Genomic DNA, 14254 nt, shown 5'->3' with positions numbered 1-14254 from the left:
TATATATATTGTCTTTGTAGCCAGTGCTGACTCCAAATTTTGCGGAGCCTTTGGGCAAGAAACCATCAGTGAGGGCAACCTCCAGTGTGATGTAGTGGCTAGAGCGTTGGACTGGGAGTCGGGAGATCCAAGTTCTAGTTCCCGCTCAGCCATGGAAGCTCACTGGGTGACTTTGGGCCAATCACAGACTCTCAGCCCAACCTACCTCACAGGGTTGTTGTGAGGATAAAGAGGAGGCGGAGGAGGATTGTGTATGCCGCCTTGGGTTCCTTAAGTAGGAAAAAAGGAGGGATAGAAAAGTAATAAATAAATAAGTAAACCTCCTCATCACTGCATTTTCTGCTGGCAGCTGCTGTTCCCACCTCCATTTTGCTCAGTTGCTCATTCACCACCTGGCCCTTAGGAAGAAAACCAATAAGCAAGCAGATGTAGGCTCCTCTTTACAGCTATCACCACTCGTTCATCTGCCTGCCTTTTTCCTGAGGCAGTGGTAGCAAGGAGGAGGAACATCTTGCATTCCCTGGACTTGTTCTCTCCCTAGTGGGGATTACACCCAGGCTAGGTCCAATCCCCACTGGAGGGAGAAGGCAGGAAAATGGCGGTGGCAGCTGCTTCTCTTCCTATGCACAGTTGTGGCTCGCCCACTGCCTTGACACACACAGAGGGTAGGCCATGCCAACCACTAACACTGGCCTTGTTTGTAACCTGTACGGGAGCCTGTGAGCAAGACCACTATTGGAGAAGCGGGGAGAGCCAAGACTCCTGGCATAGTGGTGATAATCTAACTGAGATTGTGTCTCTTTTATCTAGTCACGAAAAGTATATCGCACATAGAGTTGCCAAATTTGTTGAAGTTGCTCAGAAACTGCGAAAGAAGAAGTGTGATGTTGACAACAATGTAATTAAATGACAAGACATTCCTCTAAATTGACATGGCACCGCCTTGCAGCTTCACTTAAACAGCGTTTTAGCATCTTCTGAAATGTTTACCTTTTAAATGGCCATGCCACTTGAAATAATAAAATGTAACAGAATGCATTGGGAATAGCAGCTTTCCTGAGGCCACCCAATGAGTTCATCGCTGAGCTATTTGAACCACTGGCTTTCAGCTTATAGCTCATGCTGATCACCATACGGACAAACAGCAGGGGAGAGTTGCTGTGCTCATGTTGTGCATATAGGTTTTCAGGCAGCATCTGGCTGGCTATTCTTGGACAGGGTACTGGATAAGATGGATGCTGCTCTTGATCCAGCAGAGCTCTTCTGGTGTTTCTTCTGTTTAACACACATAAATATATGAAGCTGCTTTATACGGTATCAGTCCATTGGTCTTTGTAACCTCATATTGTCTATTCAGACTCGCAGTGGTTCTCTAAGGCAGGGATGGGCAACTTTGGGAGGTCTAGGGGTCATTTTTGCTCCCTAGAACCTGCCCTCTCCCCTCCCCCCGGGCCGCAGCCTGCAATGTGCTCCCTGGACAAGAAAAAGAGTCCTGTGGACTCTTAACCAAGCACTGCTGTGGTTAAATTTAGCTTGTTTACAAGCTCAGTGTAACCTGTTTGGTGCTCCGTAGCAGCTATGGAGTGCCAAAGGTACCAAATTTAGCTTGCAAACAAGGTAAATTTGGCCATTTTGGCACTCTGTACTCACTACGAATGCCATTTGTTGGAGGCGCTGGGGTCACACCTTCCCCACCCCTGCTCTAGGGTCTCAGGCAGAGGTCTTTCCAACCCTGCTAACTTTTCCTTTGAACCACAGAATCATGCATCCTTCCCAACTTCAGTGAGTAGACCCTGCCTTCACCTTTCTAAATTCTGTGTCTTTTCAGAAGTTGCACAAATGTGTTCTTTTAAAAAGAGATGATGGGTCCTGCTCTGTACAGATATGCAGAACATGCATCTCCCTGTTTGGAATGCTGACTGTTCCTTTCTCGCTGCTTCAGTTGCTGCTCCAGCCCTGTCCACTGCTGCTCCAGCTGCTTCACCCTCTCCAGTCTCCAGCAAGCCTTCTGCAGGGACAACAGACCCAGAAGAAGCCACCAGGTTGCTTAGTGAAAAGAGGCGACTGGCCCGCGAACAACGAGAACGGGAGGAGCAGCAAAGAAAAGAAAGGGAAGAGACCGAAAGGTGACCAGCCAACATTTGCTAAATGGACAAGACACACTTTTAGCATATCTTAGTATTTCATCGCCTGAGTCATAGATCCCAAATCTGAAAATGAATGACGCTTAAAAATACCTTAACACATGCTTTCTATCCGTAAACCAGTATTAACAATACAGGTTTTAGTCTGCAGTCAGCATGGATAGGCCACTTGAACTGGCTCTCCCTGGGACCGAGACTCTGACAGGGTTCACTCTGGCTCTGGCTGTTGAATCATGGGTTGTTCTGTTGTGTGAACTCAGCCGTGCTAATACATCATGGTTTGTCAACAACTCACAGTTCAAAACCCAACAACAAACCATGGGCTGGGTTCACACAACACGACAACCCATACTCAAAGTTGTGCATGTGTTGAATGTGGATTGTTATTGAACTGTGGGTTGTTGTGTTGTGTGAACCACGAACTAGGGAAGGCAGAGAATTCCTCCACGGATCTTGGTGAGGCCGAATGCCACTGCATTCGGACCCCGAAATCTGTGGTGGAATGGCCTGCCACCCCCCCACACACCCCCCGCGGATCCCCCCCGGGACGAGACTTACCTGGGGCGGATCTTCCAGGCGGCGGCAGCTCCGGCGGCAGTTCCGGCGGCGGCGGCGGCGGCAGCTGGTCTTCCGACCAGCTGCCGCCGCTGCCATTTGCAGTCTTGTCGGGTTTTTTTTTTTTAACAAGACGTGATAGGCTACGTAAAGACTTACGTAGCCTATCACGTCTGGCTTTAAAAAAAAACCACGTGTATGCAAATGGCGGCGGCTACAGCCGCCGCCATTTGCATTCCTTATTTTTGGCTGTCTTAGTTTATGTAAATATTTATTTTTGGCCGTCTTAGTCTACGTAAATATTTACGTAGACTAAGACGGCCAAAAATAAGGAACGCAAACGGCAGCAGCCATAGCCGCCGCCATTTGCGTATGCGTGTTTTTGTTTTTTAAGCCGGACGTGATAGGCTACGTAAGTCTTTACGTAGCCTATCACGGATGACTACAGGGACGCAAACGGCGGTGGCTACGACTGCCGCCATTTGCGTCCCTGCTAGCCAGCAGCCGGCCAGGATTCCCTGCTAGCCAGCGGCTGGTGAGGATTCCGGGGGGAGGGACGGCACGCCTCCCCCCCCAGTGGAACCCGGCGGAGCCAGGTAAGGGGAGTATCGTACATCCCTACCATGAACAACCTACAGTTCACAACCTAACAACAAACCTTGGATTCTCTTTGTGGGTTGTTCATGGTTAACAGCTGGGATCACACAACACAACAACCCATGATTCAACGACAACCCATACTCTGGCTTGTTGTGTTGTGTGAACCCAGCCTATACCTGAAATAATAGTGCTGATTAAAATGTTCAGAAGTGCACATTGTAGTCCCTTTTATGGCGCCCATACCACAACAGAATGCATGGAGAGGACTGCTTATTTCGGTATCTCCCAGCTTGCGCCCCTCCCTGCATTCTGAGGTGGTACAGTCATATGAGAAGTACAAATTAGCTGTTACTCATGCTGTCTGTCCAAGGAAAGTCTCTCTAACCCTGTTCAGGAGTTCTCAATCTGTGTAGGTTAAGTGTGCCAGCCCCACCCCCTCTGGCGACGTTTCCATTATCCTCTACATGGAGAGGGTGACTTTGTGATGGGGACAGCCTCCTGTGTGGGTGGAGGCTCTGCTCGCTGATTTTCAAGGGTTTGGGATGGTGTGGAGTGCTTCCACGGATAGAGTAGGCTTTGCCTTCAGAAAGTTACCCTCCTCTAACCAATGGCAATGGAGGGACATGGGGCTAGCGCATTCCCGCTCTTTGTATGTTTAACCTACACAGATCGGGAATGCCTGAATAGGGCTTCTGTCTCCAGAGAAAGAAGGAAAACTCACAACCCATTCTGTCACTTGCCACTAGTGTTGAGACAAGAGGGAAGCATTTCTTCTTTTTACTCTTCTGTTGGGAACTGCTGTTGTCTGCCACTTGTTCGTTGGGGCGCGGGGCCTTTAAAATTTATTTATTTATTTTTGCTAAAATGCAAAGAAGAGTACACAGTACCAGAATAATGATGATAAAAATTATCCCCTTACCATCCCTACCCACCCTCTTCTCACCATACCTTTGTCTGACGCTCGTTTGTGATGCTCCTAGACAAAAGAAGGAGGAATTGGCACAGAGGATAGCAGAAGAGAGAGTTCACCGAGAGGAAGAAGCTCAAAAGCAGGAAGCAGAGATGAAGCAAAGAGAGGCAGAACATGAGCAGGAAAAAGAGGAACAATCGCGCCGTCTGGCTGAAGAAAAAGAGCAGAAAGAAAGGGAGGAAATGGAACACCTTCAGAAGCAGGTATGTTGAAGAATTATGGAGGATTTTCAAAGTGCTCTCTGATTATATTGTACTGATAGCTATAAGATGCTTATGTGGTTTATTGGACCTGTGGAAGCTCTTAAGATTAAATTCAGAAATGAAGGCAGTTACTGCTATAGACTCAAGTAATACCATCTCGGAAGTCCAAACCAAGCACCCGGGGTGGTTGGACTCGATGGTCTTGTAGGCCCCTTCCAACCCTACTACTATTCTATGACACCATTTCACCACACTGGCCTCCATTGGGAAACCTAACATTCTTGGACCCACTTTAGGAATAAAACATGCTATCCTGGCTCACACTGTGTTGTATATTTGCTCTTTAGCAGCCTTGTTGGAATCAATGTACTTCTAACGAGATCAGTAAATACACTGCAAGCTAGCCTTCCCCCCTTCACTCTTATTTTTATTTCCAGTTCCCCATCTTTAACATGGGAATGTAATGTTCCCTTAGCCTCTAATTAGGGCCAAAACAGGCATGACTTTAAATCCATATCTAGCAGCTGTGTCTCCACCCTCCACCCCACCCAATTTTACTCAAAAGTATGTACAGGGAACCCAGTCCAAATCAGGACCCTAATATGGGGGCTAGGAGGGCTTTTAAGATTTGGATCAGGGCCCCTCCGCCTACTCTAGAGCAAAAATGTGCAAAAAACATAGCTGCGAGATACAGATTTGAAGTAATGTCTGCTTTGGCCTTAGTTTCTGAAATGATGGTTTGTGAAGACATAGTTTATGGGTTCTATCCAATATTAGTCCTACTAAGATTAATCTTGCTTAAATTAGATCAACTGAAATGAATGGGATTTAAGGCAGTCATGACTAATGTAAGCCCCAATCATTTCAATGGTTCTCCTCCAACTAGGACTAACATTGGATACAACCCAGAGATCTACCAGGAGGAAGCTCAGTCTCTTGTCTCTGTTCCATCCCATCAGCCAGCTACAAGGGAAATCTATTCTTGCTCTCCAGTTGCAAATGGTAGCGGAACATGTGGTTTCCCAGCCCTTCTCATCAGGTGATCTCAAAGAATGCTGCAACCCCATCTCTGCCATTCCTTGAGATCACCTGATGAGAAGGACTGGGGAAGCCACGTGTTCAGCTGCAATTTGCAACTGGAAAGCAAGGATACATTTGATGGAACAGAGACAAGTAACTGGGGATCTAATTTGCAATTTAAAAACACTTGCTCCTTAGATACAAGGACACATTTAACATCAGCTGTAGTTTGGCCCTTAAACATGGTATGCAAGGTATCCTCCTTTCTCCAACCTATCATATATAGACAGAGGAAAAAAAGAGGGCACTCAAATTCTCCTTTAAATATAGGCACCAGGAGTAACAGTGGAGGCAAGAATTATGTACAGGCAGAAAGGCTAATGATCCTCAAAGCACTCCAGGAACATCACTATTTTAATTTTATGAAGATATATAAGAGCATAGAACCAAATTTAGATTCCCCCAGTTTAATCTGAAAGAAAATTGTGGTTGCAACACAGAGAAGTAATGAGATTGATCATTCAGTGCGGTTATGTTTGCTTTTTATGAGCTGTGCTAACACCCAGTTTCCCTTGCTTTGCCAAATTTTAAGTTGCTTCTGAGCCTTTTCAGTATGGATTTGGGAGTGAGTGTGTGGGCTGTTCGTTTGAGCAATCCCCCCACAAGCCTGCTGAAAACTGTGCTGCGCTTATGCAGCCTCTTGGCATGTGCTTATGGGATTGCAGCAGTTTAGCACAGAAATAAGCTATCCGGCTAGTTAAAATCTGACATGCAGGTAAGCAGTTGTCGTTGATAGCTCCATGAAAGTAAATCCATGTTTTCCTTTGCTGTGTCATCACTCAGAAAGAAGAGGAAGCTCGGTTACGAGAAGAGCGGATTCGGTTAGAGCGTGAAAAGCATTTCCAGAGGGAAGAACAAGAGCGCTTAGAAAGGAAGAAGGTAACAGAACACGATCTTGCATGCAACTGGAGCTTTCCCATTTTTGTAGATGGTGACTGGAACTCCCTTGTGCTTTCAGTCATGTGGATATCCGACTATTGACTTTAAGGGCCAAGGCAGATCTACATCGAGAAGAGACTTGAGCCCTTTGCGGTGGTTGGTTGGCCGCTGTCTCAACAGAATGCTGGACTAGATAGTGTCAAGGGCTCCTTGGAGGGCCCTCTCAGTCTAATCCAGTAGCTAAGTCCAGACACGGACAAAGGGATTCCTTTCAAAGCTTTATTCTTCTTTTACAACTTAACAACTATACCGTTTGCAACTGGATCTGAGCAGCACAGTACCTATGCCCTAAGTTGGAACAGTTGGTCCCCATTTGAAAGGGAATTACTGGCAGACCCCTGAACTTAAGGACTAGGGAGAGTCCCTCCCCTTTTCCCTTGGATCCTCTGGGCACAGCCGTTGTTTGCGCGCCAACCTGGCACTTCGCCTCCTTTCCGCGCCCTCCATCTGGCACCGCTCTCTGCGTCTGCGTCGTGCATCCACCAAGTCTGCTATCTGTGCTTGGTCACTCCCTGGACTGCTAACTAAACTAGGAATGCTGGTGGGAGGAATCTCCGTCAGCTGTGGGCCCTGGGAAAGAGGAGCGCGCTCCTCTCCCAGGAGCGACTGCTCTTCCTCAGAATCAGAACTATTCTTGGATTCTATGGGCTCAGTGTCCACCCTGGCCTTAGGACTGATCCAGCATGACTGAGTTGTTATGTTCCTCTAGGGATGCCAGACCTCTGTCCTGCAGGCCTAATCCAGCCCACGGAGCCTCCCTGGGTCCCTCCAGGAGGTGGGGCTCGGCCCCCTGGAAGAATTCCCCACTTTTACCTCCAGCACACATTGGAGCATGTATGCCAGTGCTGGGAGGAGTGGGTGCTCTTCCCAGTGCTGCCTGCATGGCTCTGTGCAGCGTACAGGGCCCCCATGGCAGCCAGAGCCTCGGCCAGCACCATGAGGAGCAGGCGCTCTTCCCAGCAGGAGGAGATCCTGCCTTGGTGCTTGGGGAATGATGTCAGTGGGCGGGGCCATGCCCGCTGATGTCGTCCAGCTCACAAAGGGCCCATCGTAATGGCATGGAGAGGGACAGTAGGGCTCTGCCCCAACCCCATCATTGCAGCCACCTACTCCACCATTCAGGGAAACACCTGTAAAGGGGAGCCTGCTGTACTTGAGTAGGCTCTTGCTGGGATTGGGAACCCAGCACAATCGGTGTTCCAAATGACAGGAAGAGCCCACGTGTGTACAGCAGGCTTCCCGTCACATACGCTCCTCCGCGAAGGACACCATGGTGGGGCTGTGCCAGCATGTGTGGCCCCGTTCCTCCCTTTCCATGTGATTCCAATTGCATGGGAGGGGGTCAGCCCAAAGGGGCATTGCAGTGCTGTGAATGTGCTTTAATCAAGAGAGAGCTCGATGTATATGGGTTTGCAACAAAGCAAGCAAATCAAACGCTGGTACAGGCAACAGCCACGCAATTGCCACCTCCCCAGCACCTGTCAGGGAACCCGGTGGCCCACCACTGTCTGATGGGCGGCTTCTCTGTCTCATGGACTGAGCAGGTGGCAGAGGAGGAGGCCGTGGCAATGGGGGGAGGGGTAGTTAAGCTCATTCCTGAGCATGAGCAAAGGGGGTGAGGAAGCATGGCAGGAGGCAGCTTGTTCACTTGCCCCCTCGCTACCACTGCCACCACCTTTTCCTCCTGCTGAGTCCCTGAGACTGAAGCAGCCCATTTCAGGGCACTTCAGCTGAGAGGCACTTCATTCCACAACAGTTGGAGAAGTGGCAGGCTGCAGCATATTCTGGTTGTTGTTGTTTTATTTAAAATGCTCTTATGCTGCCTTTGGAGACAAAGCCTCTCCAAGGCATTTTATGAGGTAACATTTTAAAATAATTAAATATAAAATACGAATAAGTAAAACAGCAGCGTAAAACATGTAAAACAGCCAGAACGGTACATTCCCATCTGTAAAATAAAATTGGGCAGCCATTCATTTCAAAGCAGACTGGGACATCCAGGTCTTCAAGGCCCGTTTAAAAGCTGTCAGGGAAGGAAGCCACAGTACATCTTGTGGTGCTTTTTGCAACATCTTGCCTGAGGAGAAGGTCCTCAAAGCTTGCACATTTTTGGTGAACATTTGGTTGGCCTAATAAAGTTATTTGGAATTTTGCTTATACACAACACAGCTACTGTTGCTTTTTGCATAATAAATAGCATTTCCTCTCATTGTCTTTGTAGCGTCTTGAGGAAATTATGAAAAGAACTAGGCGAACGGAAGCTGCAGAGAAGGTATGTACTAAATTTTATCTTCTCTCAGAAGAAAATATTGTGCGTGTATTCTTCCAGTGCAGCTTCTAACTTAAATTGGTTTGTTTTACAGAAATCAAATGAACAACAAAATGGAGAGATAGAAAAAGAAACAGGTATTACTTTTGGGTTCATCTAGTTTAGGATTGAAACTGTTTTTCAGAGTGTGGTTGAGTCAGAGTGGTTTTTAAAAACTAGTAATCCAAATATTATGCAATGAATATGAAGTTGAGCACACTCCGGGAGAGAGCGCAGGACAGGAAGGCCTGGCGTGCTATGGTCCATGGGGTCACAAAGAGTCGGACATGACTGAACAACAACAACAAATCCAAATATTCGCCCTGGTTAGTACTTGGATGGGAGACCACCTGAGAATCAGGCTTCCTGCACTGAGGGGGTTGGACTCGATGGTCGTGTAGGCCCCTTCCAACCCTATGATTCTATGAGTCTATTAAATATCAATGATGGATCGGAGACTGAATCCATGAAAAGACATAATAGTCTGCTACAAATACAATGATCAATATAATTAGGGCTGCAAGCTTTAATTAGTTTAAGTGATATATTAATCAGCTAAACTGTTAGATAATTATTTGGTTGGGGGTCAGTTTTAATTAGTCTGGGCAGAATATTTGGTTCCATCATCAATCTCACCATCTGCATGTCCTCTATGAGAATGATAGAGTCAATGGTTTCCAAGTGTAATTAAGGTACTATAGTAAAGTACTTCCATTTGCATCTTATAACATATTAAAATGACAGAAGGGCACAAATGATGTTATGATTTCTGAGCAAAAGAGGTGTAGAAGGAAAGATTTTATGCTAGATTGTTTCGTAAATCCATGAGGTTGTTACTAATTGGATATTAGATGTTTCAGTGATGCCACAAGGGAAAGAAAACCTTTTCAGAGTTTAATTGGAGCCAGAGCCCTGAAATCTCTCTGTATCCTTGCCTCAAGCCTGGAACATGCCGTGCATTAAGGAATTAACATGGGAACTGCCTTATACCAAATCAGACTATTGATGCATCTAGCTTGGTATCCTCTGCATTGATAGGAAGTGGCTCTCCAGGGACTTTCCAGTCCCACCTGGGGATTGAACCTGGGACTTTCTGTATGCAAAGCATGTGTTTTGGCCCCTCTCCAAGAGAGCACTTCTCAGCATGTGCAGAGTACATTTGATTGATTGATGGCATATTTCTAACCCCCCCCCCCAATGGATTGAACTCAGGGCAGGATACAATAATAATAATACAAATTCAACATAAAAACAAGCCATTATAATGACCAACAGCCCAAGCAAACGAATAAAAACCGAGCTACAGCCCATAAGACCCAAACGTTTGAGTCTTAACTTGGCACCGAAATGAGGCCATAATCAGTGCTAGATTGGCCTTCAAGGGGAGGACCATCCATAACTGGGGCACTGGAGCTGAGAAAAGCCTTCTCTCATGTCTCTGGATAATGTAGCGGTCCCAGTGGTAGGATGCAGAGTAGAGCTCCCTCAGCGGATCTCAATACTTAGGCAGGTATATACAGGGAGAGGTGCGTACTTTCCAATGAATATTTCTAGCTGGTTCCCATGCATCTGGAAATATGTGTAAGAGCAGAGGATCTAGAGCCATTGCGGAGTAGTGGTTAGAGTACTGGACTGGGATTCAGGAGATCTGGGTTCTAGTCCCCACTTGGCTGTGAAGCTGACTGGGTGACTTTGGGCCAGTCACTGACGCTCAGCCTAACCTACCTCACAGGATTGTTGTGATGATGAGATGGAGAGGAGAAGGACCATGTAAGTAGGGATGGCAGAGGCACCTGATTCCATCTGGGAATCTGGCGGAACCCCCCCTGCCCGCACCCCCAAGCCCTGCTCGCCAAGCCCCTGCCCCCACTCGCCCCCTCACCCTGGTGGCCTCAGCGAGCTCCACTGCTGCCATTTTTTGAAAAATAAAATGGTGTTTGCAAAAATGCACATATTTGTGTATGTGCAAAATGGGCATTTTAACGAAAATGCACATTTTTGCACATTTGCAAACATATACATTTGCTGGGGTGAGCGCAGGAGAGCTTGAGCATGATCTGGGGAATGGCAAGCAGGGGCAGGGGTTGGGCAGGCACCCAGAGAACCTGGATGAGGGTGGGTTCACACATCCCTACATGTAAGCCACCTTGGGTTACTTGCAAGAGGAAAAAAGGTGGGATATAAATGTAAATAATACATTTAGAAAGAAAGAAATCTAGCTTAGAAGACTTTTGAACTGTTGCATGTCTGTACAAAAAAAATACATTCTGAACATATCGCTAGACTGAAATAAAGACAAAACAGTATGCGGACAACCTCTTTTTCTTCTTCTCTAGCAGTGAGCAGTCTTACATCTCCGTTAAGCCCTATGATGGGCTCTCAGGTTCCATGTGTGCCAGAATCTCCACTCAACGGAGAAACAGTGACCCATACCCATGTGCTCATTTCTCATCAGCCCACAGTAAACCTAGACAGGTGAGAGACATGTTGCTTATGAGAGGGAGATTTATTTGGCAATGTCAGGTGTTTCTTCTTACTCAGATGAAAGTATATTAAATCACATTATTTTCCCTTTTTGTGTGTGTTCCTTTCAAAAGTGTTTTCATCATGTGCTCCCCCCCCCCCCGCCCCACAATCAAATACTCTGGGTAGCATTTAGTGTCAGTAAGGTTGGCTGCATTAAAAATTATGGCTCTCAGTAAGCCAAGTCATACTTGAAAGCACCATTTGCTGCTTAGAAACTAAGAGCATATTCCTTAAAAATGAATGAGTAATAAGAAGTCATTTTCTCCTTCTGTCTGCACTCCGTCATTAGTAGGAAAGAAGCTGCTTCAGAAGTTACATTGACAGAACAATTGTATAGGCCTGACGTCGGCTTTTCAGTGTACAAAAGAGAATGCTTGCCCTTGTACAGGAGCCTCGGCAAACCTCTGGATTATTTTTTCCCAAAAGCTTTTTTGGCATCACTAGAATGAGGCAGGGGGAAAAATGTCTTTGTGCATTCGAAGCTTTCATCTCCTTCCTGGATGGGCAGCAGCTGGCATTGGCACATCACTCCAGCCTCAAGGAGAACTACACTACCCTTCATAGGCTTGGTTCAGACAGAATAGGAAACATGGTCCTCACTCTGAGAATGAGCTGTGGTAAACCTTGGGCTCATGCACTCCCCTCCCTCTCCTCCTCTGTCACACCCATGAGGCGATGGAAAGCTTTCCCTTTCAGTTTTAAGCTAACTGCACTTCCCTGTGATGTCCGCACTTGGGAACTGTGGTTTGTTTAAACTATGGTTTGAGAACAGCCAGTATCTAAAACCACAGTTTGATCCTGGCTTCTGCTCATTAACAAACCACAGTTCCCTGAGTTAGGACATCATGGGGAACTGCAGTTACTTTGAAACTGAAAGCGGAAGCTTTTGATCTCCTTGTCACAGGTGCAAAAGGCAAGGGCAGGGGAGAGGGAGTATGCGAGTGTGCAAACACTATTTTACTGTGTTGGTTTTAACATTTATACTCAGCCAACATAGTTCCACAATGCCCTCACGGCAGCTGGAAACATGTTACAAATAACAATTAAAAGAATAACAATTTGAAGTACAAAAGTAAACAACATTTATAGTAAACACTATAAACCACTGCATAAAGGTGTAGAGCAGTCCTGAGAGAAGCTCTGTGAGCAATACTTGAGTGTTCAGCTGTGTTTCATACATCATAAGGTCATATAGGATGGCAGAAGAAAGCCATTAAGACTTCAGTTATTTCTCCAGCATAAAAGTATCTCACTACCTGCAGTCCGGTGGATACTGCCATAGTAACTTCTGTTAGAATATTCAGTGTCCAGATAGAACATCAGTACATCCAAGGGGTAAGGACTGAACAAAAAGTGTAGTTACAGTATTCTGATTTTAAAAGGGGAAGCTCGGGTTTTTTTAAAGTCATACATAATAAATAGATCGGCAAGACTGCAGATTGGCTGCTATTGAGAAGTAAGTGGATTGTATTACTGTTATGGAACCAAAATGTGGGTTTTACTCAGTGGCTCCTAAGGAGATTTAGAATGAAGTCCTAGCGACTTTTCATAGAGAACTCTCTTTTGGAGTTGGATATCAAAGGAGAAGAGGGAATCCAGTTTGAACCAGAGAGTAAATAGCATTGCTAGTCTTTAGTTGGATCAAAATTTCCACTCAGAGTTGCATATTTATTCCTTCTGGTGTCCCATAGTCACAGCCATGTGACTGAATAGTGCTGGCTGTGTTTGGTAATATAAACATTCTATTCAAAGTTAATGCCACTGATATAGCAATGATCAGACATCAGGAGTAAAATTATGCTGATATTATATCAGTATCATTATGTTTTCACAAATGCGAACTCTTATCTTTGCCATGGTGTCCACAGTGTGGGAGGGTTTCGGTCTGGTTGTGGCCCAGAAATGCATTGCCTGTCCATGCCTACCAAACCGATGTGCGGTGATTCTCACGCCCCTGAGCTAGGGGATGTTTACCCAGCTCTCTTCCCTTCAGACTGTTGCACTTCAGTGTAGCGGTTCTTGTGGGAGTTCAGAGGTGTCTTTTCCTCTTTGCAACCCTGTATAGAAAAGGTGGGACTATTGTAGGCAAACGTTTTCTGGGGAATCTATCCCCCCTGCTTGCAAGTGGGAGAGACTAAGGAATATGCGCTTCCCCTTCACATCCCCCACACTGGCAGAGCTTCACTATGCTGAAGAGAGAGTGTGTTTGCTTCCCGTGAGCTCTTCTGATTAAAAGCAGAAGTGGCTGAGGAAGGCAAATCTGCCTTGCTGACTACTCCCTGTCCCCCTAGCCCTCTACTGAACAGAGATAAGGACATTGTGGCCTTCCCCACTTCTTCCATGAGCAGGCACCCAAAGTGAACAGACCACCTGGACAGCTTCTGATCATGTGATGGGGCAGGGAAGTTGCCTCTAGGGAAAAGGACAAAGAAGACACTGTGACGCGCCTACCCTGCATGCTACCTTCCTCAGCTTCCTCCTTATGAAATTGAGAAGAAAACCCCCTCAGGAATGTCTGCCTCCACTGGGTCACCCTGACACACCAAGCTTCAGCCCTTTTTACTCTCTGAGTTCAAGAGACGACCAAGATGCCTAATTGGTTCCCTCTATCCAGTACAGGAGAAGTAATAAGGAAATGAGTTTTTCTAATGGCAGTGCAATCAAATAAACCAACACGTGGGATTTTGTAGTTAAAAATGAAACCAATAGAAATATATTTAATAAGAGTTATGAATTATTAGTAATGAGTCTGTGCCTGACCCTAACCTACCTACTCTACCCCATCTAAAACCTATTCCCAAAACACCATTCACTAGATGTAGCTTTTTTAGTCACTATCTATTGTCTTTGTCTGTCACTTCATTCTTTTTATAACCTCAGAATCCTCACAGGCACATAAGCCCCTCCCACCTTTCACTCACTCTCTCAT

At 46.2% G+C, this 14254-nt stretch overlaps 1 protein-coding gene across 11 annotated transcripts in view; it reads left to right on the top strand.

Annotated features, from left to right (window-relative positions):
* MAP7 (microtubule associated protein 7) overlaps positions 1–14254 on the top strand; it is a 149419-nt gene that overhangs the window by 131144 nt on the left and 4021 nt on the right. For 7 of the 11 annotated variants that reach the window (XM_084827648.1, XM_084827643.1, XM_084827650.1 and 4 more), the window contains exons 11-16: positions 1943–2126; positions 4280–4472; positions 6336–6431; positions 8713–8763; positions 8855–8897; positions 11136–11274. In XM_084827648.1, the coding sequence (XP_084683774.1) occupies positions 1943–2126; positions 4280–4472; positions 6336–6431; positions 8713–8763; positions 8855–8897; positions 11136–11274 (706 nt within the window). The remainder of the gene's footprint in view (positions 1–1942; positions 2127–4279; positions 4473–6335; positions 6432–8712; positions 8764–8854; positions 8898–11135; positions 11275–14254) is intronic. The other 4 variants (XM_084827649.1, XM_084827644.1, XM_084827651.1 and 1 more) reach the window with 1 other exon arrangement.

Source organism: Heloderma suspectum, chromosome 1 (assembly GCF_057233095.1).
Source record: "Heloderma suspectum isolate Gila_16-S chromosome 1, 16-S_ref, whole genome shotgun sequence".
In the NCBI taxonomy this organism is placed as follows: Eukaryota; Metazoa; Chordata; class Lepidosauria; order Squamata; family Helodermatidae; genus Heloderma; species Heloderma suspectum.
The sequence above is the reverse complement of the archived record's forward strand: the minus strand, read 5'-3'. Positions and strand labels throughout refer to the sequence as shown.